This window comes from Terrapene carolina, unplaced genomic scaffold, assembly GCF_002925995.2.
Source record: "Terrapene carolina triunguis isolate 2854851 unplaced genomic scaffold, T_m_triunguis-2.0 Scaffold139, whole genome shotgun sequence".
NCBI classification, from domain to species: domain Eukaryota; kingdom Metazoa; phylum Chordata; order Testudines; family Emydidae; genus Terrapene; species Terrapene triunguis.
This window is the reverse complement of record NW_020664490.1, coordinates 5,186,288-5,213,298: the sequence shown is the minus strand read 5'-3', so window position 1 is coordinate 5,213,298 and position 27,011 is coordinate 5,186,288. Positions and strand designations below refer to the sequence as shown.

General features: G+C 41.2%; 1 protein-coding gene across 1 annotated transcript in view; it reads left to right on the top strand.

Annotated features, from left to right (window-relative positions):
- The window catches only part of LOC113406786 (vascular endothelial growth factor receptor 1-like), a 147,537-nt gene that overhangs the window by 10,519 nt on the left and 110,007 nt on the right, over nt 1–27,011 (top strand). The window contains exons 2-4 of the mRNA XM_026653493.1: nt 9,656–9,752; nt 10,048–10,271; nt 20,753–20,877. Coding sequence (XP_026509278.1) covers nt 9,656–9,752; nt 10,048–10,271; nt 20,753–20,877 — 446 coding nt within the window. The remainder of the gene's footprint in view (nt 1–9,655; nt 9,753–10,047; nt 10,272–20,752; nt 20,878–27,011) is intronic.

Below are 27,011 nucleotides of genomic sequence, written 5' to 3'. Positions count from 1 at the left end.
GACAAAGACATTTACACCTTTAAATATAATGGCTGCAGGCCAGATTCTTGTGAGCTTTACTTCTCCACTAGGCCAGGGATATTTTCACTCCTGCAGTTCCTTCCGAAGAGGAGCCAGTGTTTGGGATGTACATGTCTGTGTACATATGAGAATACATACACATACAAGAACATTACTGCTGGAGACCTGTTAGCATGTACCACCCAAGTATTCAGTTGAGAGGTTGTCAGAATTGCACTGCCAGAGAGTTTTAACTATTAGGTGTTACAGGTTGCTTGTGTAGTAGCTGGTAATTTTTATTTTTTCAAAATGCTAAATGCATACATTTTAAGCAATAGTGGAATCATCTCAATCTCAGATCCAGACCTGAGCATGATGTTTGGTGAAAAGGGCCCATTGGGAGGCTCTGTACATTTTCCTGTCTGTCAAGACCTCCCACGGGCAGCTAGCTACTCATTTGTATATCTGACTGCCTTTTTTTGTCTCCAGGACCTGGAGCCAGAGTGGGTGCTAATTACCATACACAGGATTTTTCTGACATAGTAGTAAACTGAGATTTTCAAAATGTGCTGGATCAGGCCCCACTGGGAGATTAGCTCATCCACTCTCATGGTCTGATTAAACGATCAAATGATTTTTAGGGCATAATAAAGTAGCTCAGATAGAAGTTTTGGGCTTGATGGACAAATTTGTGGGTGAGATTCTTTGGGCTGTGTTACGCAGGTGGTCAAACTAGATGATCACAATGGTTCCTTCTGGCTTTAAGTTAAGAATCTGTGAATTATCATTCTGATGTGGCAATGCCCATTTTGTATGCAAGTAACTTTTAATGATGTTCTTGAACTTGCAAGTAAAATAGGACAAGGCGGTTGCAAGCAAGGCATGCATGAGTTATAGAGCAGAGTCAGTGAGAAACAAGGCAGGTCAGCATGAACACATGGTGTGTGTTTCTAATTACTGCTGTTGATATCCTTGCTGACTCCTACAAACTCTTACTACTATATATAGTGCTACTGCCCTACATAATTCCATTTAAATTAAAGCTACCATTCCATTATGCTATTTTAATGAGATGGCCTACTTAAGAGGAAGGATGGTCCAGCAGTTAGGGCAATAACCTAGGATGTGGGAGACAAGGTGCTGTGCCTCAAACTTCCTGTGTGACCTTGGGCAAGTCTTTGTGCCTCAGTTCCCCATCTCTAAAAAGGGATAACGCATCCCATCCTTACAGGAGTGCCGTGAGCATAAATACATTAAAGCAGTGGTCCACAAACTTTTCATGGTCATACCTTACCCTACTCCATCTGTGCCCCCCCCTGCCTGGGAGCCAGGCCATGGCTGAGGTGGGAGGCGTGAATATGGGTATAGGGGCTGGGAACGGAACCACGGCTAGGGCTGAGTTGGGGCCGGAGTTGGGCCGGGCTGCATTCCGGGGCCAAGGCTGGGGCTGGAGTGGAGCTGCAGCCGGGACCACTGCCAGGGGCTGGAGCAGAGCTGGGGGCGGAGCAGGGCTAGGTGGTGCTCCCTGCTGCCCCTTATGGGGTTGGCCTAGATCCTCCTGCCCCCCCTGCCCCACATTCCTCCGCACCCCCCTAGAGTCCTACGGGGACCTCTGCATTAAAGATTGTGAGGCATTCATTATAATAGGTAATGGGGGCTACCATATAAGAAGCAGGTGGTGTCATGAACCTTTCAGAGAGAGTCAAAATAACTCGCATTTTTGCACTGTAGCTGTTTGTTAGGTTTCTGCTTTGCCACATGCAATATGGATGGTAACTGAAAAAAAAATATACTGAGAGTTAAATCAAAGATAGACTAAAGGTTAATAGCTCTCCTTGCAACTGGAGGAAATCAGAGCTTTAAATGACTTCAAAGTGCCCCTCAAGATTATTTTTAGGCAAAGGTATCATTTAGCTCAGTAATGGAACCAAAACTATGCACAGGTACAAATATTCCAACCAAAAATAAATTGACTTTACCCACCTAACAGCACACAGTTTCTTCAGAAAAGGTCACAATGTAACAGTATGCCAACAGGAATTCTGTAATAAAAATGTACGAGCACAAAGGTGTCTTTTAAAAAATATATTAGACTAGAGCAAATCATGTAGACAGAAGAATAGATTGGCCAATGGCCATATAATGAGCCAGTTAGTGTAAATCAGTGTATGACCATTGTTTTCAAATAGAGGCCCGCTGAATGGTTCCACATTTTTAGTTACTTTGGCTAGATTCTGCAATTGTTACACTGTTAAACACACATGTGAGTGTTTCCATTCCCTTCAGTGGGCTGACTCATACGAGGCTGTACTCATACACGTAAGTAAGAAATGCACAATCTAGCCCACATTTTAAATGAAGAATCTTTAAATTATTCAGGCTAAGAATAATGATGAATAGTGGGAATTAGAGAGGTGAGAGACCTTAGGGGACCTTATCCATTACCAATGCCAGATTGTCTTGTACAATATAAAAATTATGTCTGATGATGGAATATAAATTTGTTTAAATTGGGAGGAAATTATATTTGACAATAGAAAGCACTAAGGGCAAGCTATGTTTAATGAGCTTTAAAATGTATGCAAATCCAGCATTCAGTAAAACAATTAGGCTATGATGGATAACTTTATTGCACACTGATGGCACTTTAATCCAGAAGGTCAGAAGCTCTGTGTACATTGCAGTTGGCAAAGATAAGCTGATCGTTCTCATTAACCTCTTCATTGTGTAGATAAAAAAGCTTAGCTAATACATTCAGGCTAACTGGTGTGGTGAAGGGATGTCAGTAAAAAAATTATAACATTTAACAAGACAGAAGTTTTGTTAATTTCATCCCATGTGTTCAGTTACTCATGTGCATAAATGTTTGCAGAAGTGGGGCATATATGTACTCTGTAGATCAGACACAATATCAGTAACATTTACAAATACACATTTATTTTATCTGGGGTATACAATAATGTGAAATAAGCCTATTTATAAGTCCACAAAATAGTCAGTAAACAGAAACTTGTACTCTGAGTGCAAAAAGGGTGCTGTAGTTCCATCACATGTTAGAACATACTTCAAAACACTTATTCTTTAGCTCCTTTGCATCATCAGCTGATCACTCTACCTTGTATACCAAATACTGCCCAAGCTGTATTCTGTGCCTTTTCAAACAGTTCTTTGACCCTGTCTTTAGGCAGCTTGGGTAACTTTTGTGACCTAAACTAGTGTTTGTGCCAATTGGTTCAGTAATCCGATTGGCTGACTGAAATGTGTCCTACAAACTTTTAAAAAAAATGAATATGGGGGAGGGGAGAGTCATTTTGTTGTCACATGAAAAGAAGTTACACGCCAATATAGGTCACTGTAAGGGTAGGTTGCTGATGGTCGCTTAGCGATAGGCATAATGATGAATGAACATGTCCTGTTATGCCATGACCTTTCCAAAAAGCCAGTGTCAAGTAAAATGCCTGAAGAAGGTACACAGAAGGCATGATCCCCTTGTAAATATTGACAGTAGGAATTTCTGTGCTATTCTCCTTTTCTCTGTCTTTTCTGGTAAGCTTGTCAAACCCTATTGCATTTGTTCTTTGAATCATTTTTGTATCATTTAAAAAAAAAAGTGTAGGAAAGCTAATGACCCATGCAGGGATGGAATGTAAAGAAAAGCTATTTCTCTTCAGACCTGTACCACTTAAGTGGTAACACTCTATTATTGTGTGTGTGGACTTTTTAATACAAATAGGATTCTGTATTTCAGGCCTTTGTTGCTGGAAATCTAAAATATTAAACGTGTCAAGCCTTATACATTGGGTCTGTTAGGGCAAATATTAAGTTAGGTGCCTAAGAGTTAATGTGGTTAATTACTGGAGTTTAAATATTTAAAGTGCACTTGAAGGCAATGGTAAGAATCCAGTTTCCTTCAATGGGAGCAGGGTTAGGCCAACACTAGAGCGGTTTTTAAATTCCACGCACAGTGATTACAAAACACAGCTGTATCTTAGATATGGTTAATGTATGTAGTAGGACAAAACCTGGATACATATCAAATGTATCTGGGATTTCTTTTGATCACAGGTTGGGATGCTTAGAGAATTTCCTGCATTGAGCTAGGTAACTATGAGGCAGGTCTCCTGGATTATTATGAAGCATGGATTTCCAGGGTTTCCTATTTTATAAGGGTTCTGAATGGCATTTCTTGAGATTCTGTACAGGGACATTTTTGCTTCTGATACCATACATTAACAAAAAAAAAAAGCAACATTTGTAACATTTTTGATCCTTCACCATTAGCAGAATAAAAAACAAAACAAACAGATGAAAACAAACCAAAACCAGAACACTCCAATGAATGACTAGCTGGTTGACCCTGCGATTAGTGTTCTGGACCACCCGGTAGATGACCTGAGTTCAGTGGTGGCAATTAGGCCATACCCACTCCATGAGATAGAATCCCAAGAAAACCTCTTAGGTTATGCCTACACTGCACTTTCGTTGTTAGAACTTTTGTTGCTCAGGGGTGTGGGGGGGAAAAAACACCTCCCTGAACGACAAGTTTTACCAATGAAAAGCACTGGCGTGGATAGCGCTTTGTTGGCAGGAGTCACTCTCCCACCAACAAAGCTACCGCTCCTCGTTGGGGGTGGTTTTATTTTGTTGTCAGGAGAGCTCTCTCCCAGAGACAAAGAGTGGCTATACTGTGTGCCTTGCAGCGGCAAAGCCTTAGCGACATGACTGTGCCGCTGTAAGCTGTGCGGTTTAGACAGCCTCAGATTGTGTCCTGTGGAGGAAAGGCTGTGTCTCCTTTTTGTTTGTACAGTGTCAATGCCAACAAGACCCTAGTGCAATTGGGCCCTGATCCTCATTGATCTATGGCAGCTATTGTATTTAATAATAATTTGTTCGTAAAGGTCAAGCTGGTGGTACATATTGTCATGGGCACCCAGCTTTTCCAACCACTGGTCTGACTTCTGCCCTTATGTAGGAAGCCAGTACAATAAATAACAATTTTCCTTGCTGCCTGAATCTTAGAATCCTCATGAATAAAGGAATGCGCATAATCAAATACATGGTCATTGGAATATTCAAATTGTTTAGCTTGAGAGCATTGACAAAATTAAGCTAAAGTGTCTGAATTTTTCTTCTCAACTGCCTGACCACTACTGGTTAGTTGCAGCCCTTCTTGGATTTTTATTATAGAGCAAATTTAATCAGATTGTTAGTATTTACATCTAGCATTAGTGATTCAGAATTGAAAAATCAGTTAGACCTTAAGTGTCTACAAGAGTTCATGCAATGTTGCTGGAAATCCCTCATGTCAATACTCGGTGCACTTCAGCTCGTGTCTTTAGGGGGTCTGTTCTAAAGTCCATTGTAATCAGTGGAATGATTCCCATTGGTTTCAATGGGCTTTAACTAAGTTTTCTGCCTCAGGGCCAAATCCTGATGTCATTACTCAGCTATGTGCTGTTCAATATCCCAGGTTTTAGAGTGTGCTGAAGAAGTGCTATAGAAATACAGCAGAAATACACAGGGAATATTTTAAAGAGATTTCTTTTGAAGAGGCTACTTGCAATTTTCCAGTGTGTCAGTAAATACAAATGGTTAAAGACAGTGTAACAGGGTCAGCACCCATCTCTCACAGGCACCCCCTTTTCTCTCTGGCCAGTAAAACTGCAATCACATTCTTTTCTTGGGGGCACTCATCTCTTGTGAATGGCCCCCTTTCTCTCGGTTAGATGTGAGCCTGCTTTTGGTTTTAGTTCTTATATTGGGGTGGCACCCACCTCTCACGAGCACCCACCTGGCTGATGGATCTCTTGGCAGGTCTTCAGTGACTCAGCCCTTCAGCCAAGTCATACACAGTGTGTCTGTGAGATAAAAGCAACACAAACCCCTTTTGGGGTACAAGTCCAACAGGGGCCTCTCTCAGTGCCCTCTGTAATATCTCTCTGTTTGTTCCAGCTCCAGAATAGAGCAGTGCCCCAGGGCTTCTTCCCTGGAGGCAGTGTCTTCACCATCTCAGGCCCTTTCTGGCCCCAGCTCTTCAGCAGGGCAGTTCCCCTTCTGGGTTGCCTCAAAGTCCAGGTCACTTTCCCAGTGGCTGGTGGGGCCCACCCTCTACTCTGGGTCCCAGCCCAGGGACCCTATAGGTAGCAGCCATCCACCATGGCCCTTTAAATGAACTGTGTTACTGCTATAATTCCCTGGGCAACTTCCCCATGGCTCCTGCACATTCTTCACTCTTACCTCAAGGCCTTGTTCTTGTGGAGTCCTAGCAGCCAGCCTGGAGCACATCTACTCTCCTCCAGTTCTAGCAAGGAACTAAACTCACTCTGGCCCTGCAGCTCTTCTTATATTGACCTGCTGGGCCCTGATTGGCTGCTTCCCACACAGCCGCTCTAGGCAGCTTTGAGGACCTCTCTACTGTCCTTTTCTGGGGCAGGGTGTGGCAGGACCACAAGGCATCCAGCAGGGGGCCTCAGGGCCTAGTCCACCCTGTCACAGATAGATTGTGTTTTTAAGGCACAGCCCCCCGAGGTTCAGCATAAACAAGAACATTAGTATAATGCTTAGTTGCAATAGGAAAAGAGGCAATATAAATTGCTTGTGGGCAGACTTTTAAGGATGCTATGGAAATAAAAAGTAGGAAATGCTATGCATTCTAAACCTCTCACTTTAGAATGTGCTGAATGCAGGTTAAACCACCTTTTTGCTAAGACCTTACATGTTGCAACTGCAGAATACTGTATAGCGCAGCAGAGAGATGGGACTCAGTTGTAATAAATGTAAAGGGAATTCTTTTGAGAGGCTGCTGAGCACAGAAAGATTTTGTGGTTCTCTCTGGCTTTCGAGTTCCCAGATTGACTAATCACTCTCTTGTGTCCCACACATGGTCCCCCTCAAGTTCTAGTCTGGACTAAGCAACCATAAAAGGGATTGATGACTTCACCACAGCATAAGTATTTAATATGTCATGTCAAATACAAGTTGAATTCAGTCTTCAGCCTATAAGGATTGTTTGGACTTTTGTAAATACTGGGTTTTTTATTTCCCAGAATGGGTTGCCAGGCATTTGATGTTTGACACATACCAATGTCATCATGGGCTAGAATTTATCTTTTATAACAATTCTGTTGATGAGGACGACACAATAAAAACTGATGTATCACCTGTTACCAGACCATTGCTATGCTGATTTGTCAAAACTGTCTATTTAAAACAATAGTCTTCAGACAAACGCTTTGATTTGGAGGGAAAGACGTGACATCGTTTTTTAAAAGTCAGCTTTCTTATGAGAGACTGATTTCCACATTTCAGCTCACCAGTGTTCAGACAAATTGCAGAGATCCAGTATAGATTTTTTTTTAAACGTATCTTTGCAGGGAACTGCCATTTAATCTCTTTGTAGGCAGACAGCCAACCTCAGGTAGTGCTGTATTTTATTAATTTAACTTTATATAATTTTGCACACGGTGATAGTTTATGAGATACATATAGAAATGATTCTATGGATGCATATGACTTAATTGTCAGCATTTTTACCTCATACCTTGGTCACAAGTACTTCATGGTCTACAGCACGGCTCAAACTCTGGACCTTCTGTGTCTGCACCTGGAGTCAAAGGAGAACCTCTGTTAACTGTAGTAGGGTTTGTATTCTCTGCTGGCCAACCACCAGACATACAAATGGCAGCAAATGAGCAGGTCTGACATTCCATCTGGTAGAGAGGGCAATAGTGCACATGCATACAGACATACTAATCAGCACATTACATCTTGTTTGCCAGAGGAGCCCCAAGGGACACAGTGCCCATACAAAACTATTGCAATTCACTGCATCTGGGGCTGTGAAGGAAAGCAACAAGGAAACACCAGCTTGTATAGAACACAGTGGCTCACATCTCCAGCAGGAAAGACTGCTGAGAACACTTCACTTCAGTGCTATGCACCCACAGCTGGCTCCCAGTTCACTTCCATTGCCAATTAAAAGACTTTATCTTGCTTATTGAGACTCTCAGTGGCTCACAGCCCAGCTACATTATTGCTCCATTCACAGACTACCAAGTCATCTGCCCTCCTTTGGGACAATGCAGCTAACAGTCCCCAGGGTGAAGACCTCCAAAGTAGAAGATAGATTGTCTTTGGTGGCAGGCCCTCAGCTAAGCAAAGAGCTACCAAAGGAGATAAGACTAAGCTTGAGCCTGTCCATATTCAGAACATGATTCAAGACATGTGTCTTCACGCAAAAGCCTTCCAGAAATAACAGACAAGAAATTCACATGCACACACCACCTAATAAGCAAAAGCTGCTGAACCTGGGAGAGGCACAGAGGCCACCATGGAAATGGATCTCTATGCTATTTGGTGCCTAGATACAACTGTGATAGGCCCCCTCAAATTACCTAAAATAGACAGATTAAACTCTTACTCCCCCATATTTCAGTGCATAATGGACAATATAATTGTATATGTAATGCTGTCCCCTTCATATATTGGCTATAAACTACTTTCCTTTTTTCTTCAAATAGAACTACTCTTGGATCCTTTCAGGTTTACAGATACTCTTTTACTGCAATACAAAATCCTCATCACTTTCATTTTCCAGACTTTTGGTAGTGCCTAAATTTAGGTTAAGACAGTTGACATTTGCTTGTTATACTGCTAACTTCTGGAATGCTTTGCAATTGATGTGAGTGGGGATCAGGATCAGTGCATTGACGTTTTTTCCCCCCACAGGTATTCTGTTACTTGTTTTTAAAGGACTATATTTTAGGTTGCTTGACATAAAAGATTCCATGTAAATATTATAATGATGGGCAAAGACAAACCAAGTGGCCTTACAAGGCTTCTTTAGAGTAGAGGAGCTTGCAGCGTAGGGGATGTTAGACAGAGGGGCTATGGCTTTAAATGAAAAGGGGTAAATCCTGCCATCCTTACTCAGCCTTTTCAAAGTCATTCCATTGACTTTGCAGAGAGTTTTATACAAGAGTTCAGCATAACTGAGGGCCTGCTTGTGTCTCCTTAGAGAGCCACACCTACATCTCAGCCTCCTATGTGGAAAGGAGAGCCATCTCTATGGCTTCATCCTCTCCCTCTTTCTCTGGCCTGCACAGAGAGCTCTCCATGAACCCAGGCATGCACCTGGGGAATGGGCTGGGGCTTGCATTGTCCTCCTGCTGGCCCTGTGGAGTTCCTTATGGAAAGATGACACAATGAGATGTCCTTGAGGCAGTGACTAGCTGTGGGAGCCCTGCTAGTGCTGTTCCATTGATGATAGATAGCCAGGGAGTGATCAGTGTGAGGCTTATGAGGGCAGTGAGCTGCCATATGGATGCTACTAGTCTACTATTGATCCACAGGGTACAGGGCCTATTGCATGTGGGAAAATCATGTCCCCCTGAATGAAACAATTCTGGAGCAAACTCAGTGTGGGGAACCTTGCAGAGGTTTCCTCTCTATTCCTTCCCCGCTTTGTGTGTTAATTCCATAGGAGAGGTTCTTGGGCCCTGAGTAAGAGCTTCCTTGGCCCAGAGGAAGGTGTGTGTGGGAAAAAACCCAACAGCTACGCTGCAACATTGTAGTGATGATAACACTGTGAATGTGAGCAGATTGAATATGGGAAGGCTATTTACCATTGTTAATGCTTCTCTTATTGTTTTTCTAGGATCTAGTTCAGGGTCAAAATTAAAAGGTCCTGAACTGAGTATAAAAGGTGCACAGCACGTCATTCAAGCAGGCCAGACCTTAAATCTCACATGCAGGTAACCAGCTGACTTGGCTTGGATAATTTTCCTGGGTATTAATCCACAGGACTCTTTTTTTCTTTTCTTTTGGTAAATGAAACGGGGGGAAAAAACAGTGTTGGGGGGATAATGGGGGCCTAACTTCAATGGCAATTGTTTAATAACTCTCTGTGGTTTCCGTTGCTGTTTTTGGAGAAAAGATTAAAGAGAACCCCAGAAATAGCCTGATATAATAAAACAGAAAGCTTGGGAACTGGAGCTATATAATTGTAGCCCAACATCATTGTTTTTATTTCCTTATCTGTGTTTGCAGGGGGGAAATGGTTCATTCATGGTCTCTGCCTGAAGCTCCAAGTAAGGAGAGCAAAAGGCTGAAAATAATTAAAGTTGCCTGTGGAAGGAATGGCAAACAGTTCTGTAGTAGCCTGACCTTGAGCAGAGCTCAAGCAAATGACACTGGATACTATAGCTGCAAATATGCATCATCAAGTGCTGTAAGAAAGAAGACAGAATCTACAGTCTATATATTTATTAACGGTAAGATTCCAATTTTTTTAAATGCTCCTTTGGTACTTTAAATTCAACAGTGTTAAAGTGGCCAAAAGTGCTGCAAGTCAACTGTCGTTAAATATCTAAATGATGCATGTGAATGACATCTTCGGCTTTGCAAAATGGTCATGCAAATTTACCAGCCCATGTACAAAATCTGCTTGCCCACCATTTACTGTGAGGCTGGTTGATAATGCAAAAAACTAGTGCCAACGTTTTATTTGCTAGTGAAAAAGAATGGAAGAAAAAAACCCAAATCCAAGCACACATCACACTGGGCAAGTAGAATTTTGCAAGATTGATTTATCTGAAATGAAATGGACCAGATGTGCATCTGTGAAATGATTATGGCATCACAGAACCATCTCACGGTATCAAATGGTAATTCAAAAATATCTCTGTCTTGATACTCCTTATAGATGTTAATTACCATTAAAAGACCATAGGCTGCTATCTGGCCAAAGGATGCCAAATGCTGTCTTGTTGCAGATGGAAAGATCCACCTTCCAGCTTACCAGGGGAATTTTCTCATCCTGTAGAAAATTAATGTTTAAGTGTTTGTCACTTTCAAAACATTCAGTACTCTGGAATTCTATCAGATATAAAATGTATTGATTCTATTTTATATCATTCTGAATATCAGCTCCTTTGTATTCAACAACCAAAGATTGTGTAATATGTGGGAAATGCCTGCATTAGGCAGTTAAATTATAATAATAAGAATGGCTTGCTGGCCTTGTTCTCTGCAGGGATATTAATCAAGCACAGAATTCACTAAAAATAAAATAAAGTTATAATACAGGTTTTGGATTTGCTTTTGAATTTTACTCTTCCTTGAGCTTTAATTCCTTGAAATTTACAGCAAAAAAGTGACTAGATTAATGTCAGGCATTAGATTAATAGATTTTAAAAATCTGCAATAGATAGAATCCAAAATGGAAACTTTTCTGAATTATGTGTCTGCCTCCCCTGTTGAAGTGGATGCTGGATTGGATCATTCTTGGTTTTGGTCTTGCAAAACAAAGAACATGATTGAGGCTGTGTAAAAGTGGAACCAATCAGACCTGTTGTTTTTGTCTGACAAAAAACAAGAGACCTGTCCATTTTGGTCTATATCCTGCCTTACCTAGAGTTGCTCAATAATTTATAGTCATTTCTGCTTTTTCTACCTCTGAACAATACTATGAAAGTATATACTCCTCTCAGCGTTTAACCATTTACCTATGTGACTTTCAGTAGCATAACTCTGGGCAGCCAGCTATGAACGTATCCCTAAAAGTGTAAAGAAGGTAGGAGGTTACTAATTTATAGACTGACATCTTCTGCTGCCCATGAAAATATGCAGCTTTCTAGAATAGTAGTTCTTAACCTTTTTCCTATTGCGAACCCCCTTGAACCTTCCACTCCATCTAGCTGAGAATACTCTCCCATTTAGCAATATGAGAAGAGCAAAGGTAGTTGTGACCACCTGACATCCTGACTCCAGGTTGAAAACCCATGTGCTAGGTCTACATTGCTACATAGAGGAGACTCCTACATGTTGGTCTCTCTCTCTCTCATTCTCTTTCCTGCACTAGGTGTTAACACTACTTGTTAATCACTGAATTAAGTTGAGACACTGTCCCTCTTTCTCCCTCTTGAGTGCTTTATGTGTTGTGTGTTGTTTTCTTGTATTTGAAAGAGAATCTATGTCAGATGCACAAGAATCAGGGTGGGCTTCCTAGTGGATGCAGATGGCTGGAGAGAAACATCAGGTCCTGAGAGACAGAGTGGTCTCTTCAGGCAGGAAAAAACCTTTAATATGCCAGGTAAAATTTTCAAAGGTGCCTAAGTGATTTAGGAGCCTAAGGCCTGTCGACTTTCAATGAGATTTAGATTCCAAGTGCCTAAGCCTCTTTTGAAAATGGGACTTAGATTCTTAGAACATTTTACCCTTCACCTGGCTTCCCAGGAAACTTGTGAAAGGTTGTTCAAGAGGCAGTCCTGTCCCAAGCTGAGATATCTCTGGCATCCAAGTTTTTAGAATCTGACATTGCTTTCAGTGGTGTGTCAGTTCCTTAAGAACCAGGTGTTGATAATCTCAATATGAACTACAATGGATACATGCGCCAGCCTAGGGATAATGGAATAAGTTGCCGTGTAACTGCTTGATCTGTGCCTGATGAATGTATTCCTCTGAACTTTTGTAAGGTGGGGAGAAAAGTTATTGAGCCTACATAGATTTTACAGTTTTCAGGAAGAAATGCTGAGCAAGCCATGGGAGATGCATTTTTGTGAATACACGAAAAAAGGACAGTTGTTATATCTAGCTAGGTGCAAATGCTACCCAGTTTGTGTTTGTAAATTTGTTCCTAGGTGGCTCCTGTAGGTTGGAGTCTAGGAATTACCATTCCCAGGATGCACTGGGGCGGGGGGGAGGGAAGGAAAGGAAGAGTGTGAGCTCTGTGAAAGAGTGAGGGGAATGAAGCTTACCTTTGCTGTTATCAAGCTTCCCGAGTCTTCCTCAAAGGGTGAAGATACAAAACAAATTGATGACGAGCATAAAAGAACCACAGAAAAACAGAAATCTGACTTATCCAAGTGCCTTATGATTCCTGCTGCTGCAATCTGCTGTTTCTCCTGTGGAATCAGTATGGCGTTATCATTTATAAGGGAAAGCGCATGCAATGAAAGTGTCTCTTAACTTAAATCAGTGCTTTTTGGAAGCCAGCATGGAACGCATTTATTGAGCTCAGTTTGGAAACAAATAAATAAACTTCCTTTGAAGGTTTTAATATTTTTAACTAATTTCTGGGTGCTTGGGAAACAAACTGTTATAAAATCTGGATCACCATTAGTTATGTATTGTTTCCCGTCACAGGACATATGTGTCAGTCAATTCCCCATATTAGCACCGTGTGGATCACTAAGGTGCCTCTTTCCCATGTTTTAACTCTCTGCACAGAAGAGTAAATTGTTGCTATTTACAAACACAGAAACTGAATCATGAAAGTTAATATTGTTTGTACAGGAAGTCCTCGCTTATTGTTTAGAAAATGTTACTCGTTTCCGTAATTAGAGTGACTTCGAATATGAACTGGATAGAAAAGAATAGACATATTAAGCCTTTCAGTTCAGTAATACAAATATCCTATTGCAGAGGAAAAGGTTATATACACAGAAAGGAAGATATAAGGCCCTTTTCCCCTGTGGGGTAATGAAAATTCTTGCTGAAGAAGATGAGATGAAAATCTCATATGCCCCAACACTCAACATGCTACTTTCAAGATCCTAGGTTTCCATTATCATCCAGCCAGGCCACATGAAATTCTTTCAGAAGCCAGTCAAAATATAAAACCACTTTTTCCACTGGAGTGGCCAATATTGAGTTGCTGTGGGGGGTGAGTGCACAGTCTATGCAGTAGTTACTCTGGCCCCAGACAACCAGGAACTGATGCGTCAGGCAAAAGAAACAAATATTCTTGAGAGCATTGGCTTTGTTGCAGTTCACTAAGAAAACTGGGATCCGTATAGTGCGTGAGTCCATAGAAACCCTATGAGCTGAGGAGGGAGAAGGACATTGGAATTTTAAACTCAGGAAGGCTTTCTGCAAGTTCCCTATGATCGCGAGGCCAAATCCTGCTCTGTATTCTCAATCTGCTCACCAGTCTGCCGTGGGTCATTTCACTGAACACCTCCTTTAATGGGACACTCGCGTTACTCACAGGAGTGAGGTGGGCAGGGTTTTCCACTTGCAAACAGATCATATTAATGGGATGAATATGTTTAAGAAACATACCAAGTTAGCAGCATGCCAGCTCTTTTGACTGACTGGTTTCCCCAAGGCAGGATTCCCCAGTGACTGTCTGTCACTTTCAGACCTGTCTTTCTGGGTGCAGGCACACTGTCTTTTCCACCGGCCTGTTGGTCAGACTCTTTTTCAGCTGCTGGGGTGGGGCCCATTTTCTTTTTGCACAAAACATGCACTTCGCTCAGCCTTCCATGACTGCTGCCACCTGCTCTCATGACAGAGCTGGGGAAAACAAATAACTGTGGTTACTTCGATATTTTAATCCTAGAGCTTTGCAGGAATTCAAACAAATGCTGGTTCCAGGTTGCCATATTGCCATTGCCTCTGGCCAGTTCACATGTAGGCAGTAGCAACATTTTCATACTAGCAAACTTGAGAATTTTTCCCCAGAAGGAAATCAACTCTATCTTTATAGAGGAAATTTAGCCAGTTTCACAGCCAAATGGTCTTTCTTTCTTTACAGCAAAGTAGGTTAAGTTTTCAGCCATGGCAACTGCCTTTTTCATTCTCATCAAATCTGTCACTGAATTTGAAGGGAGCCTGCTAACTGGTTTGCAGCTTGCTCAGCAATGAGAATTGTTTTGTATAGTCCTAATCCGATTATCAGTCTCCAATTTGTCATTCTTCAAGGTCTTTTCTAGCATTGTCAGTGTTCATGTATGCTAATTTATCTCCTTGGCACTATTCCATGGATGGTGAAATATTCAACGATACTCCTGCTATGTGCCCCTCTTACAATATTCTGGGTACCAGATCTTGAAGATGAAGCAACTAAACAAGATTTTACTTCAGTACAATTTAAAGTAGCCACATTCATAGATCACCAATGACCACAGTTTCAAACATGTCCTCTAATTTTGGTTGTTTCAATTTTTTGGGTGCCCAAGATTAGATGACTAAGTGTTTCAAGTGGAGCAATCAAAAATGAAGGCCCCCAGAATTAGTGGACACTGAAAAATTTAAGCCTTTGGACTTTCAAAGTGCTTGTTTTTTGGGAGCACATTTTGAAACCCTAGAGTCACACCCTGCAAGCCCTTGGTGCACAGAATTCCCTTTGACATCACTGGGAGTTCCAGTTGTTGGCAGCTGGCTGAATCAAGCCTTCTAGTTGGAATGGATTTAAATGTGACTTTAATAGATTCACTTTTCATAACCCTGCATGATATTACATCTCAGAAGAGGCAGACTGTCTAATAACAGCTCTCCAAAAACTTTGGTTTAAAGTTCAAAAACCCCAGTGTCAGGAGAATTTAGCTGGTAAAGGTGTGACTTTGTTTTTTAGTTTTTTTTTTAAACAAAAAAACCCAAATCTCTGAACATTGACCAAAGATTTAGATTATTTTCTTCCTGTACATTTTTTTAAAAATCAGTAATAACCTGGCCATGGAACAACTTGCCCCAATGTTCCCAGTGTGGGAGGCTCTGCACCTCCCTTATCCCTTTCATGATCCATCTCTGCGATTTGGCACAGCTCTATCATATGAATTGTACTTTTTGGCTAACAGATTGTCAAAGTCAATAATGTAATAGCACATTTGTTATGAAAAGGAAACTAGTTTAAACTATATTACAGCTGTATGCAGTATGTGGATACATTTTCAGTGCATAAGAAAGTTCCTCCTACAAAATAGAGCCCCCTAGAACACATTGACATAAATCACTTGCTGTTTCCATTCCTGTGGATGGAGGCTTCACTTTGCGTATTGTGAGTAGTTCCATTGGATTTACTGGGACTACCCGCAATGTGTAAAGATAAGCATGTGCCCGTTCCTAACTGTGCTTTGATGTATTGTTGAAGCGTGCTAGGAAACCGTTAGTGTGCACCAGCAGGGTTGACACTGACCAATTAATGTGCAACATATCAATGCACTTTAGAAATCATACCCCAGTAAAGTGCACTGCCCCACCATGTCGATAAGCCCGTTGTGTTTGAAGATAAGTGCTTTAGTCTTGAGATGTTCAACTCCTCTGTACTTTGGATTTTGCTTGCCAAGTTATTCTTGTTCTGGGTTTATTTCTAAGTGTATTAATTTATGTCTCAATGTCACTCTTTTTTCAATGTCCAGCAGTCATTTTCACTGGAGGGCCATTATTTTGGGGGCTAGGAAAGGAAAAGAAGACTGAAGGGCTTCTAGAAGTAATTTTGTCCACTTAAGGCCAGATTCTGTGCACAGTCCATTCCCACTGTGCTAAATTCTCCTTTCAGTTTCACCGATGCAACCCAATTGACTTCCATGAAGTTGCACTGGTATAACTGAAGTCAAGGGTTGCATTAATGTAAATGAAAGGAGAATTTGGCCCATGGATTTTAATGCAATTTACATGAGTATATCTGAGGACAGAATTTGGTCCTTAAAAATGTCTTTATGAATGGGAGAAAGGTATTCTCTGTAAGTAGAGAAACCATTTCTTTTGAGCCTGAGATACTACTATGATAAGCATGATATAAACAGGTATCTGGGCCCCATTAAGTAGAATGGCAAAACTCCCTTAGCCTTCAGTGGCACCAGGGTTTCACCCACAGAGTTTGCTTCTGACATTTTTATCTCTGTGTTTTTTGACTTTCATAGACTCCTAGATTCCAAGGCCAAAGGGACCTAGTGATCTAGTCTGACCTCCTGTATAACGCAGGCCATAGAACTTCCTCAAAATAATTCCCAGAGCATATTGTATGGAAAATCATGTAATCTTGATTTAAAAATTGTCAGTGATGGAGAATCCATCATGACCCTTGGTAAATTGTTCCAATGGGTGATTACCCTCACTGTTAAAAATTCACACCTTATTTCCAGTCTGAATTTGTCTATCTTCAACTTCCTGCCATTGGAACATGTTCTACCTTTCTCTGCTAGATTGAAGATCCCATTATTAAATATTTGTTCCCCATATAGAGCCAAATAGACTGTAATCAAGTCATCCCTTAACCTTCTCTTTGTTAAGCTGAATAGACTAAGCTCTTTGAGTCTATCACTGTAAGCCATGTTTTCTAATCCTTTAATCATTTCTGTGGCTCTTCTCTGAACCCTCTCCAACTTATCAACATCCTTCTTGAATTTTGTGCACCAAACTGGACACAATATTCCAGCAGTGATCACACCAGTGCCAACTATAGAGTTAAAATAACCGCTCTATTCCTACTTGAGGTTCCTGGTTATGTATCCCAGGATCACATTAGCTCCTTTAGGCACAGCATCGCATTGGGAACTCTTGTTCAGTTAATTGTCCACTATGACCTCCATATCTTTTTCAGAGGCAGAGACTTGTGTAGTTGAAGTTAAGGAACCTGAGGGCACAGAGTATGGAAAGGAGGAGCGTCCGTTTTTCTGACTGTGCCATTCCAATATGTGCTAATCCAATTGTTTGTGCAAGATATTTGCCATAATATTTGCCTGAATTAAGGCTCTTATGTTTCAATCTGTTTTATAACCAGTTAAATAAAATAGCTGCTATATATGTTCACAGACAATACAGCAAATGACCTTCATGAGTTATGTGATTCTGTGACTACTTTTTGTGGCCTCACATTGATTGTGAGTGGGAAATATTGCGGGTAACCTGGTTAAACACAGTACAAAACCACTAACTGCAGATGCAATTATTGTTTTAAAATATAATATTCAGTAAGAAGCGACCTCCAACTTATGCAAATATTCAGGATTTTTTTTCCTCCTCAGTTGCGGCCAGTTGTTTAGCAAAAAATAAACATGCTCCTCCCAATGAAATACTTAAAGCCAAAGGAGCTTAATACATTGTGCTATTGTGGTCTTCAACATTGCTGAAAATACTCTTTTTTGAAGATAAACCATTCTGTTCAAAGTCAGAATTAGACCCCCATGGCCTGATTCACCACAGTGTTACTCTGCTTTTACCCCTAGAGTTAGTTACGCCAGCGTAAAAGTGGAGCGGTGAATCAGGCACAAAGGGTGGAGAAATTTCATCATTGGAGATGGCCCAGAAGAATAGGGGAGGGAAGTCAGATTTAGACTTTAAGGGCCTAATTCACCACTGTGTTACATCACCTCAGGAAGGAAAGATTAATCTCTGGCAATCAGAAGGAAAACATGGCAGGAGCTGCTAGCAATAGGTAGGCTGGAGGTGGGGGGAGAAAAGACTAAGATGGGATCAGGAGGGTTTATTAATTGGGGAAGAAAGGTCCTATCTCATTGGAGTATTCCGACTGTGTTACTCTAGCACCAGCTGCTAGTCCTGAAGTAATCACTATATCCCCTTATGACCATTAAGAAGGAAGGAGAATAAAATCAAAGGGGCTCAGGAAAAGCCTCCAAAGTAATTATGAAAACAAAATGCTGCTAGGAAACATGATGCATATTCCTTTTAATCAAAAGCAGGAAGACGTTTGGAGGGCTTTGGGCCATATACTGCCCTCAGTCCATGGCGGAACTCCCTAGTGATGTCAATGGGAATTCTGCACGCGAATCGAGCTATAGCTGTGGCTGGCTCTTTATGTCTAAATGCTCTAATGTGTAATTGTAATTTCAGATTTACAGGGGAAAGCCACCTTCAAATGTAATAATTGCATTCAGAGGAGTCAAAGAAACTTTTTTAGCTTTGTTTGACAGCACTTGACTGTCTCCTCCAATTGTGAATGGCAGAGGCACGTTTCCATTAAGGGAAAAAAGAGTTCTTCACATTTTGTGTTGGTTTCCTGTCACCACCTCTAGACAGACAGGGAGTCCTGTGAGGTTAGGGCAGTACAGCTCCCACTAGAGCAATGTTGGCATCAGTTAGTGGTGACACTTTGTCTGGAGACAGTACCGGTAGTCTTCAGGGCAGCTCTTCCTCACACTTGTAACGATCTGGAGATTATAATACAGGAAACTACTTTGCAAAGTTTGCTGGTTTTGGAAAGTAGCTCTTAATTTTGTGACAAGGATGAATGAGTCTTAGGGGAGTAATAAGTCTGTTTCACTGGTGATGTTAAAGGTCTAGTGACCTCTTCCATAACTGCAGCCCCAGCAAAACAAAAATGTTTCTTTTACAATGGTACAAGCAGGCGCAGTCTTGGTCTTTCCTTGAATCATATTGCAAAGGAAATGTTAGACTAACAAGTCTTTGAATATTTTTATTGCATACACAGTCTCTACTATGCATGAGCTCCTTTTGCGATCACAACAGATCTGACTCTGATCCAGGCTTTCAATTTTAAATGATTTTCTTCATGCAACAATTTGATCTCATCTATTAAATCTCCTTAAACTCTTTGGGCAAAACTGTGCTCTCACTTGCGCAGGGGTACATCTAAGGTACTTCTGAATTTAGCCCATTGTAAGTAAGTGCAGAATTGCTTCCCCTCCTGCCCTGTGCCTAAGATGTACTTTAATTTGCGTAGTCTAATAAGAAATGGGGATCTTAAAGGATTTTATTACTATGTGAAGTGATGTACATACTCTTGAGTGAAAGAGAAGCAAAAGCAATGTATTTAAAAGAGTAGCTGCTTCAGTGAACATATAGGAATGTGCAGAGATTCATGACTGGGATAATTTGATAGTGATACTCTATTTCAACATTCACAAATGGCCAAATCTTGGAAGGAAGAATACTATTGCTATATATTGGATTCAGACTGAGTGAAAACAGCAGAATTTGTCTGAAAATGCACCAGAACTAAAGTAAAACCAATCCCCCAGATCTGACCACCTGAAAACAGGATTTAGATCCAGAGTTTGTGGCTCTTGTCCGTCTTGGTTAAACAACACAAACAATAAAACATTTGCAAAAGCAACAGTAATATTCCCTATTTCCAATGTGGGCTATTTGTGCCAATGCCTTTTGTCAAAGGTGATTGCTTAAGGAGACAGTAAATTATACTGTCAAGTCTTAGTTGTTGAGTTAAATGAAATAAATGTTTCCCTGACATTTTCAGGCACCTTGTCACTTACAAAAGAGACACAAATATATTGTGCTGGTAGGAAGGAAAGCAATTATTAACGCTTACTTGTCCATATTCTAAGAGCTACTTGAATATCTGACTTAATGACCATGTTTAGGATCCCAGTCCTAGTCTTACTGAAGCCAATGTGAGTTTTGCTATTGACTTCCAGGGGAGCCGGAACAGGCCCTTGGTGGGGTGTTTCTTGATAGGTGAATTCCAGCTCAGTCCCATGTAATTACTTCTTCCAATGACAATAAAAAATAAATGAACACAAACACTATGAAATATAGTATTTTATTTATATCTGAGCCATATATGAGATGCAATAACTAGAAAAAAATCTGTTTATTTAACATCACCTATATTATATTATATATATATATTATATATATAATATTAAAGATGATGCAAAAATGTAAAGAAATGCTATGTGTTGATTATTAATGATTAGTGATCTTTATACACTGCAAAAATATTTTACCAGCCCTAAATAATGAAAGTAAATGGAACAGCTATTTTGGAAACTTATCAACACTGATAGTTAGGGAGAATTGACTGATCCTTTGTTGTAGTTATCTGTAAATAATGAAAGAACCATTTTTAAAGAGATATGGGGCCTGTGGTGAGAATTTTCTCTAGGCCCTTCAGATTCACCACAATAAATGAGAAGGCTCTTTTTAGTTGTTGTGGTAATTTGTTAGTATAGTTTGGTTAAGTTAGCCGCACATTTTCTATGCTGTTGTAATGTTTCAAACAGTTACCTTTTCTTTTTATCCTTCTCTGTAGATACAGGCAGTCCATTTGTAGAGCTGCACAGCGACATACCTAAAATTATACACATGACTGATGGAGGAGAGATGATCATTCCATGCAGAGTCACGGCACCAGACGTTGCTGTTACTTTAAAAAAGGTACCTTATCCACATAGATTTCGGAAAGTGTTCCTGCAGATATAAATGTGCTGCATTACTTTTTTGCAACTATTTTAATGACTGGAGCGTTTGAGCAAATCACTTGTTCCCCTGTGTTAAATGTTAACTATATATTCTGGGGGCACCCATGATTTAGGGCACAGTCTCCTCTTGGAACCTGGTCCAACCACTGAAATCAATAAAGATACTCCCATTGACCCAGAGGGTGGTGGCTCAAGTGCTTGATGCATAGAAATGTATGCACATGGCTCCCAAGGAAGCTAGTAGAATTACATACACGAAGTAAATCCCCAGGCATCAAGATGAGAACAGTACTTCTTTGCTAATGTTATGCTTGTTTAGTTTAAATAGAGACGACAGCTCATAGAACAGGAGAGCTGTGCAAGTCAAGGATGAGATGCTTTATCTGTGTCTGGAGAGAGCTCCATATGTGAAGGAATAGATGAACAGTATTGTTGCAGGAAAGAGAAGGTCAACTCTTTGTGTAAAACAGCAGGAAATAGTGAGACAGGACTCAAGAAAACTGATGAACTGTTCAAATAAGACACATGGGGCCAGATTTTCAGCTGGTGAGAATCAACATAGATCCACTGATTTCAATGCTTCATTGTCTACACTGACTTACACCAGCTGAGATGTGGCCCTTGTGTTTTATCTTAAGTTAGAGGTTCTCAAACTGCAGTGGTCCATGGAGCACTTGCTCATGGTCTGTAGACACCTGGCTGGTGACATGACACTAACTTTCCTCCTTGTTTCCAACTGCTAAATCACATTAAAGGAAGCTAAAAATGCAGAGAAAATAAACAACTTGAATCTAAAAGTGATCTCTATAGATTAAAGCACTTTTTATTCTGGAGCACAATTCCTTGGTGAGGTGTGGAGCAGGGTTGGCTTGTGCAGAAAATTTGATGGCTGTAGAAGCAAAGAATAAATGGGGCCGGGACTGAAGTGTGTGTGTTGTAGAATGAGAATCTATTTTTTAGATTTTGGAAGTTGTGGGGTTAAAAATGTTTCCTGGTTGTGTCTTAAACCTCAGTGTATTTAATTCCGAGCTGGGAAAACTCCTGTTTCACTAAGCATTCCACCTGCAAGGATCTTCTTTAAAATGAGTTTCTCCTTTCCCTCCTCTTCTGATGGATGAGATTTATACCCACCACTCTTCCTCCACTGCCATGCAGTATCCATTGCTCTTGAAGCTGAAGTTTGTGGTGTAGGATCATGAGGCTCTCTATAGCATCAAAGTCAGATGTAACATGGTTTATAAGGGAGGAGGAGCCTGGCCTTAACTAAGGGAATTGGTTACGTATACTTTTTGCATTCCAGGAAAAAGAAATGTGCCTCCCTAGTTCATATCAGAATTTCCTGGAATATGTAAACTACAGGTGCTTAGATCATGTACTTGGTTATTTGTCATGCTATGAAACCAGTGGATGTAGGCTCCAGCAATTTTTTTGCTTATGTAACAATTACGAGAGGCCTGAGATTTATTTCACAATTGCTGTCATAGTATTTATGGCTAGCTGGCAAAGCAGTCATTCTGTTTTCCACTTAGCAATGAAGTGAAAAGCCAGGATTCCTGTCCTGGAACTTCTGTAACTGGAAGAACAGCATAGAGCCATTAGGTCTCTATCCTGCATTAACAGGAATTCAGAAAATAGGTTCTCAGGCACGTTTCACATTTCCTAGGGAAGTGATTCCTCCCTTTTGAGTGGACTCAATCCTGAAGTCCTGTGGAGACACTGCCATTCACACTTTGTTTCTCTTAGTATTGTTAACTTTTAGTTTCAATGGTGCAATGTGGGGAAATTTTATTATTCATCTCTAGTGCTATGGATGATGTTAGCCAGTGAAATGCAATGTGGGGAAATTTTATTATTCATCTCTAGCGCTATGGATGATGTTAACCAGTGAAATACTGTAATTACCTATTGTACAAATGTAATTGCAGCTTTACGTGAGCTTTGAGATGTGTAGCTGCTATAACTTCAAGTTAAGTGTGTGGGCCAATGTTTGTGTATTGCACAAGATGGCAATCAACATACACAACACAGAAAGAGCCATAAAAATCTTGCAGCCAGGGATTAAGACAGTACAGGGGATTGGAAAAGGAAGATGGAACCTTTCATTTCTGGGTCACGACTTCAAATCTAGCCTAGGTCTATAGCAACTGAAAATCTTTTTCTCATTGTTCGACGACCTGTAGAATTAGTTAATGGTTTTGGTCTAATTCAGGGGTAGGCAACCTATGGCACTCACACTGCCTGGGTCCTGGCCACCGGTCCAGGGGGCTCTGCATTTTAATTTAATTTTAAATGAAGCTTCTTAAACATTTTAAAAACCTTATTTACTTTATATACAACAATAGTTTAGTTATATTATAGACTTATAGAAAGAGACCTTCTAAAAACGTTTAAATGTATTACTGGCACGCGAAACCTTAAATTAGAGTAAATAAATGAAGACTCGGCACACCACTTCTGAAAGGTTGCCGACCCCTGGTCTGATTCTTAGTAGACAGATTGTCACATTGCCGAAACCACCATTGACACTGCTTATGGTAACCTTTGTCCAAAGGTCAAATGGGCACCATAGCAGCAACAGTATCACCAGGGTAACTTGCCTCAGCCCCACCTTGAAGGAACCATTTCTTAGAGCAGTTGTTTTGTCTACTTATCTGTTCCTCCTGGCTGAGAATGCCAACAGTATTAACGTGTTTGAAAAACAAAACAAAAAAAGAGGCAGAAGATTAGGGAATTATTTACCACAAGAATAGGAGGTTTTATAGGCCCTTCCTTCCCCAAATCAGATTCCTCCTTCTCACATGAAGAAAGATGTAGATATTTCAAAATCTATTACACATTTCAGTATGCTTTAAATTGGCATTTTTAATACAATATATCTTACAAAACATATGGGAAACGTATCTCTACTACATTCATAGGCTTTCAATACTGTATTGTGGTAGGGCCGTAAGACCCCAGGCAGGATCAGGGCTCATTGCGCTAGGTGCTGTACACATAGGAAGACAGTCCCTGACAGTCTAATTGGAAACAAGAAGAGAAGAGGGTGACTAGGGCAACTTAGCAGCTATGGTGATGTGGGTGATATAAGTACGTAGATGTATAATAATCTCATGTTTACTTAGGCTATGCTGACCAATATTGTCTCATTGTTTTCTTGTACTCCCTCATGTGTTGACTCCATCTGTTGGCTCTCTTTAGATGGTAAGTTTTTTGGGGGGCAGGGACTGTCTTTTTGTTCTGTGTTTGTACACCACCTAATATAGTGAGGTCCTGGTCCATGACTAGAGCTTCTAAGTGCCATGGGAAAATAAAATAAAATAAAATAATAATAACAACAACTGATTATCCTGATTATCACTCCAAAAGTTTATTTTTCTCCTGCTGATAATAGCCCACCTTAATTGATTTGTCTTGTTAGAGTTGGTATGGCAACCCCCATCTTTTCATGTTCTCTGTATATATATATCTTCCTACTGTATTTTCCACTCCATGCATCTGATGAAGTGGGTTTTAGCCCACGAAAGCTTATGCCCAAATACATTTGTTAGTCTCTAAGGTGCCACAAGTACTCCTCGTTCTTCTAACAACAAGTGATTCTGGATCATTTCAACTTTTTAAAAAATCAGTCACTAGTGGTTTCCTGTTGGCCCCCTGGCAGAAGTGGAGTGATTTGAAGGAGGAGAGGGTAGTGGCTCAGTCACAGTGGCTCTGTGCATCAGGAGAAGCTGGTGGGGAAAGTGGGCAAGCAGGTCACAGAGGGTAGTGGCATTGGTGGAATGGAGTGAGCGCTGAGGGTGGCTCAGTAAGATACAAGAGCAAATAAGTAGGGATGGGAAGAGTTGTGAAAGGCCTTAAAGGTGAGGACCTGGCCTATTTTGGTTCTTTCCAGTTGGAAGAAAACCTCAGCTCTCCTCTCCTCAGAGAACAGCTGATTGGAGCACCTTGGACTTTTTGATCTGACTCAGCCACAGGAGACCAGCTTTGCTGTGTAGGATCCCAGAGGACTTTACTTTCATGCCCTGCTTTTAATTTTCATTAGTCTCGGATTTCAGTTGTCTAATGTGTCCTTGATGGTAACTGAAGTTGCCCACACACACTTTTTTTTTAGATCCCCAAGCTGCTTATGTAACTCTAACCATTTCTGAGAGGTGCCGGACTAGTAAATAGTTTGTGCATGGATTTGCATTAGGGATGGGTGGGGCCAGGGCCGGCTCCAGGCACCAGCTTAACAAGCAGGTGCTTGGGGCGGCCAAGGGAGAGGGGCGGCACCTGCGGCAATTCGGGGGCGGCAGGTCCCTCACTCCCTCTAGGAGCCAAGGACCTGCCGCTGAACTGCCGCCGCCGATCGCGGCTTTTTTTTTTTTCCAATTGCCGCTGCTGGTCGCGATTGCGGCTTTTTTTTTTTTTTGCTTGGGGCGGCAGAAATGCTGGAGCCGACCCTGGGTGGGGCTCCTGGAGCCTGAGGGTCTGTGAACCTCTCAAACTATACTCCAGCTTCACAAAATGAGATTAAGTTTGTAAAGGTTTGTTCTAGTAATTTAGACTCTCTCCCTCGCCCTGTGCCACTCCCAGAGAGGGTCAGTGTTAAGAGCTTTTCTAGCTAAAGGGAAGCATGTGCTATGTACTAAGGCTAGATGAACAACACTCTTAGCCCCAAAGCGAGGCTAATGCAAATTTATTACCTGATTAATTAACGAATAGGAATTCAGCTCGCCCTGGGCAGCATCTGCTTGTGGGGCTCCTGTGGAGCCTGGACTGCAAATCGAATCCTCCTCTTATCTCCTAGCAGAACCCCTGGGGGAATGCAGCAGTGAAACAATAAGGACAACCTGCACCTCCACTGAACCAGCGGTGGGTGGGGTAAATCCAGCTGGATGGCTTGAAAACAGGAGCCGTGAACTGGTTAAACATACTGTTTGTATGTAGAAACAGTAACTACAATAGCGCCGTCCCTAGAATACAAGGCACGGCTGAGTGTCAGCCAGCAGGCTATAAAGTAATGGACTGTGCTGATGTGTGTAACACATACAGTCCCCTCTGATTTGCAAGCTTATTATAGCTTCTTGTCAGATGTTGTAAAGATAAGGAATTCTATTCTACTGCAGCACTTTTGTGCCAGCTGTAATTATTCATCATTCGTGTCTGTCAGAGGAAATGGCATGCGATGACGAGGGGGATCTTGAGGGCAGCTTTAGGCCTGTGCTGAATAGGCAGCACCGAGGGTGCCACATTTCAGAGGGAAGGTGTTCTGTGCAGGAAGAAGCCATCTAGTCACAAGCCCCCAAATTCTGGGCATCCATCCCTAAGGCTTTGGCTGCAGGAAGAGGAGGGCTGGCCAGAAGACAAGTTCTCTGGTCAAGCAAGGGGGAAGGAAAGAGGTGAAAGGAATGCAGCGAGGCTGGTGGCAGAAAGAAGTGGCAGTGGCGAAGGTGCTTTGTTGACTGGGGGGGGGGAAGGTGCACACACCAGTCCTTTCTTAGAACACTAGTACACCTCAGCTCAGCTGGGAGTAATCTTAAAAAAAATGTGCAGTTCTTCTATAAAATATGACAATAAAAAATGGCATTGTGAATTTCCGTACTCGGAGCCTTTTGCCCATTGCCAGGTTTTTCAAGAAGGGGGATTTTTGTTACAAAAGGCATTAATACATTTGAAGGGCAGGAGATAGAAAATACGTAATTGTCCAGTGATGATGTTCAAGATGCTACACAGTGAAAAGTATACTTGGGATGATGAGAAAACAAGACTTCTAAACATGTTTTTGTGTGAACCACAATGCGGTATCATATTTTGCCTTTGCAGTTTTTGTTGTATCAAAATGGGTTTCAAATTCAGAAGGTGATCATGTAAAATTTAACTGCTACCACTGCCAGAGCATTTGATTATTTCCTAACTGTAACTCCCATGTGCCAGGGATTATATTGGACTTTTGGGACTAAAGTTTCAGAGATGACTAATGATTTTGGATTCTTTAGTTTTTGGGTACTCAGCCTGAGATGCCTTAAAGGTGCCTGATTTTCAGTGCTGAGCACTGACCCTCTGAAAATAAGGCCCAATTAATGTGTCTCAAGTTGGGCACCAAAAATCACT